This window comes from Camelina sativa, chromosome 4 (assembly GCF_000633955.1).
Source record: "Camelina sativa cultivar DH55 chromosome 4, Cs, whole genome shotgun sequence".
In the NCBI taxonomy this organism is placed as follows: domain Eukaryota; kingdom Viridiplantae; phylum Streptophyta; class Magnoliopsida; order Brassicales; family Brassicaceae; genus Camelina; species Camelina sativa.
In genome coordinates this window covers 2,976,056-2,980,681 of record NC_025688.1, presented here as the reverse complement: position 1 = coordinate 2,980,681, position 4,626 = coordinate 2,976,056, and the positions used below count along the sequence as shown (strand labels likewise).

General features: G+C 40.7%; 1 protein-coding gene and 1 pseudogene across 4 annotated transcripts in view; both read left to right on the top strand.

Moving 5' to 3' along the window:
• LOC104783483 lies at positions 7 to 1,924 on the top strand (annotated as a pseudogene).
• LOC104779643 (aspartic proteinase nepenthesin-1-like) overlaps positions 2,232 to 4,626 on the top strand; it is a 3,772-nt gene continuing 1,377 nt past the window's right edge. The window contains exon 1 of one of the 4 annotated variants that reach the window (XM_019244487.1): positions 2,232 to 3,241. In XM_019244487.1, the coding sequence (XP_019100032.1) occupies positions 2,367 to 3,241 (875 nt within the window). In that variant the 5' untranslated portion in view covers positions 2,232 to 2,366. The other 3 variants (XM_010504026.1, XM_010504025.2, XM_019244488.1) reach the window with 3 other exon arrangements.

Below are 4,626 nucleotides of genomic sequence, written 5' to 3'. Positions count from 1 at the left end.
TTTTCCATGTAACAGAGGAAGAAGGTAAAAGGGAGAGATCAGATTTGATTTCTATTTTCATTTTTTGTTTAGATCTTAGGGTTTCTGAATAGAAATGTATCCATCCAGAAGAAGATTACCTCTTTCCAAAGCCATTGATAAAGAACCCGAAGAACAATTTGGAGTCCAAGAAAAGAGATGCAGATTCTTGGGAGCAATGAGAATCACAGAGATCTTAGCTTTATTCATGCTTACTATACCTGTCTTGCTAGTAATCGTAGCTATGTTTGGATATGATCAAGGAAATAGCTTTGTAGAAGCCTCCAGAATCATACGAATGGAACCGGAACCAAATGTAACATCCTCAGATGATTCAACATTGCAGAGAGATCAGGGACAAAAGGGTAAGGCAATGATATATATGTTGTTTAACTTACCTTCTACCTTTTTCTTTTGGGATTGGAATGTTTATATCTTTCTTTGAATGTTCCATCAGATTCTGAAGATTTGTCTCTGCTTGGAGACTACTTGTTTCTGGATTCAAGAAAGAGACTTGCTTGAGTAGATACCAATCTTACCAATACCGTAAAGCTTCACCGCACAAACCCTCTTTGCATCTACTTTCGAAGCTTAGAGCTTACGAAGAGCTTCAGAAACGATGTGGACCAGGAACCAGACCATATATCAAAGCGGAAAGACAGCTTAAACCGAAACAAACCGGTGATTCGGAATCAGAAGGATGCAAGTATGTTGTTTGGATGTCGTTTAGCGGATTAGGAAACCGGATTATTAGTATTGCTTCTGCTTTTCTCTATGCAATGTTGACAGATAGAGTCTTGCTCGTTGAAGGAGGAGAGCAATTAACGGACTTATTCTGCGAACCCTTCCTCGATACCACTTGGTTATTACCGAAAGATTTCACCTTAACTAGTCAGTTCAGTGGCTTTGGTCAAAACTCAGCTTATTGCCACGGAGACATGCTAAAGAAGAAACTGATTAATGGTTCCTCGGTTTCGTCTCTGTCTCATCTCTATCTCCATCTAGCTCATGATTACAACGACCAGGACAAAATGTTCTTCTGCTCAGAAGATCAGAATCTCTTAGAGAATGTTCCTTGGTTGATCATGAGGACAAACAACTTCTTTGCACCATCTCTCTTCTTGATTCCTTCATTCGAGGAAGAGCTTGGTATGATGTTTCCCGAGAAAGGAACGGTGTTTCACCATTTGGGTACTACCAAGCTTACTTAGCTAAAGCAGATGAGAGGATTGGTCTTCAAATAAGAGTCTTTGATGAGAAGTCAGGCGTATCTCCTCAAGTCACAAAACAAATCATCTCGTGCGTTCAAAACGAAGATTTGTTACCTAAACTAAGCAAAGGAGAAGAACAACACAAGCAGCCATCAGAAGAAGACTTGAAACTCAAATCTGTCTTGGTCACTTCTTTAACAACAGGATACTTCGAGATCTTGAAAACAATGTATTGGGAAAACCCAACTGTGACAAGAGATGTGATTGGAATACATCAGCCAAGTCATGAAGGACATCAACAAACAGAGAAGTTAATGCATAACAGGAAAGTTTGGGCAGAGATGTACTTGCTGAGCTTAACTGATAAGTTGGTTATTAGTGCTTGGTCTACATTTGGGTATGTAGCTCAAGGACTTGGAGGATTAAGAGCTTGGATTCTGTATAAACAAGAGAATCAAACCAACACAAATCCACCTTGTGGTAGAGCTATGTCGCCAGATCCTTGTTTCCATGCTCCTCCTTACTACGACTGCAAAGCACAACGAGGAACTGACACCGGTAAAGTTGTCCCGCACGTTAGACATTGTGAAGATATTAGCTGGGGACTTAAACTTGTTGACAACTCTTAATTTGAAACAAGCCAGCTGAATCTTTATATATGGACAAAACTTAGATAATCAACATCGTGTTTGACACCTTTTTGTCTAATAAAATTCTTTGCTTAGCCTTCTTCAAACTTGTGAAGTATGAGCTTAAAGTTTAAAGCTTATTAATCATAAAATTGACTAAATACTATCACTAAACGTAGTTTTAATGGGCTTATATAAAACAAGCCCGTAATAAAGAAATCTGTTATATAACTTTTTCCAACAGTATTAGATGGTGAGGAGAAAAGAAAAACGCAAAAGTTTTCTCAACTAACTTGACGAAAGAAGAGGGCTTGCTTGTTTGAATGGATCTCTTAAACAGCCCTCTCCTCATTTTAAGTAGGGAAGTTACATCAGTGTATATCTTCTTACACGCCTAACTTTGTTCTATAACTCTTTCTTTCTGTGTCCTAAAAACTCCTTATATAAACACTCCCTTAATCTCTCATCAATCCACTCTCTCTCTCTCACACACACACACACAGAAACCATGGCTTCTTCTTCTTCTTCATCATTTTCTTTATTATTTCCTTTCTTTCTTATTCTTTTCTCATGTTTAATATCAGTTTCATCATCAAGAAGATCATTAATCGACCGTCCTCTTCCCAAGAACCTTCCAAGATCCGGTTTTCGATTCAGTCTTAAACATGTGGATTCAGGTAAAAACCTCACCAAGATCCAAAAGATCCAAAGAGGGATTAACCGTGGTTTCCACAGATTGAACAGGTTAGGAGCTGTAGCTGTTTTGGCTGTAGCGTCTAATCCTGATGATACTAATAACATTAAAGCACCTACTCATGGAGGAAGCGGCGAGTTTCTTATGGAGTTATCTATTGGAAACCCGGCGGTTAAATACTCAGCTATTTTTGATACCGGAAGTGACCTTATATGGACTCAATGCAAGCCGTGTACGGAATGTTTTGATCAACCAACTCCGATTTTTGACCCGGAGAAATCTTCCTCTTACTCGAAAGTAGGGTGCTCTTCTGGTCTTTGCAACGCATTGCCTCGATCAAACTGCAACCAAGACAATGATGCTTGTGAGTATTTGTATACCTATGGAGATTACTCATCCACAAGTGGGTTCTTGGCTACGGAAACGTTCACTTTCGAGGAGGGGAACTCGATTCATGGTATCGGTTTCGGGTGTGGGGTTGAGAACGAAGGGGACGGGTTCTCACAAGGCTCAGGTCTTGTAGGTCTTGGTCGTGGACCTCTCTCGCTTATCTCTCAGCTCAAAGAGACTAAATTCTCTTATTGCTTAACCTCGATTGAGGATAGTGAAGCATCTAGCTCGTTGTTTATCGGATCTTTAGCCTCAAATATCGTCAACAAAACAGGTGCAAGTTTAGATGGCGAAGTAACCAAAANACACACACACACACAGAAACCATGGCTTCTTCTTCTTCTTCATCATTTTCTTTATTATTTCCTTTCTTTCTTATTCTTTTCTCATGTTTAATATCAGTTTCATCATCAAGAAGATCATTAATCGACCGTCCTCTTCCCAAGAACCTTCCAAGATCCGGTTTTCGATTCAGTCTTAAACATGTGGATTCAGGTAAAAACCTCACCAAGATCCAAAAGATCCAAAGAGGGATTAACCGTGGTTTCCACAGATTGAACAGGTTAGGAGCTGTAGCTGTTTTGGCTGTAGCGTCTAATCCTGATGATACTAATAACATTAAAGCACCTACTCATGGAGGAAGCGGCGAGTTTCTTATGGAGTTATCTATTGGAAACCCGGCGGTTAAATACTCAGCTATTTTTGATACCGGAAGTGACCTTATATGGACTCAATGCAAGCCGTGTACGGAATGTTTTGATCAACCAACTCCGATTTTTGACCCGGAGAAATCTTCCTCTTACTCGAAAGTAGGGTGCTCTTCTGGTCTTTGCAACGCATTGCCTCGATCAAACTGCAACCAAGACAATGATGCTTGTGAGTATTTGTATACCTATGGAGATTACTCATCCACAAGTGGGTTCTTGGCTACGGAAACGTTCACTTTCGAGGAGGGGAACTCGATTCATGGTATCGGTTTCGGGTGTGGGGTTGAGAACGAAGGGGACGGGTTCTCACAAGGCTCAGGTCTTGTAGGTCTTGGTCGTGGACCTCTCTCGCTTATCTCTCAGCTCAAAGAGACTAAATTCTCTTATTGCTTAACCTCGATTGAGGATAGTGAAGCATCTAGCTCGTTGTTTATCGGATCTTTAGCCTCGAATATCGTCAACAAAACAGGTGCAAGTTTAGATGGCGAAGTAACCAAAACGATGTCTTTGCTACGGAATCCGAATCAGCCTTCGTTCTATTACCTTGAGTTACAAGGTATCACCGTTGGAGGGAAACGCCTTTCTGTTGAAAAGTCTAATTTCGAACTAACCGAAGATGGAACGGGAGGCATGATCATAGACTCGGGAACGACCATCACGTATCTCGAGGAGTCCGCCTTTAAGGAGTTGAAGAAAGAGTTTACTTCCCGTATGGGTCTACCAGTCGATGACTCGGGATCCACAGGACTTGACTTGTGCTTCAAGTTACCTAATGTTGAAAAGGATATTGCAGTTCCTAAGCTAATTTTCCATTTTAAAGGTGCGGATTTGGAGCTTCCCGGAGAGAATTATATGGTGGCGGATTCGAGCACAGGCCTTTTGTGTTTGGCCATGGGAAGTTCTAATAGGATGTCTATTTTCGGAAATGTTCAGCAGCAGAATTTTAATGTACTTCATGATCTTGAGAAAGAAACGGT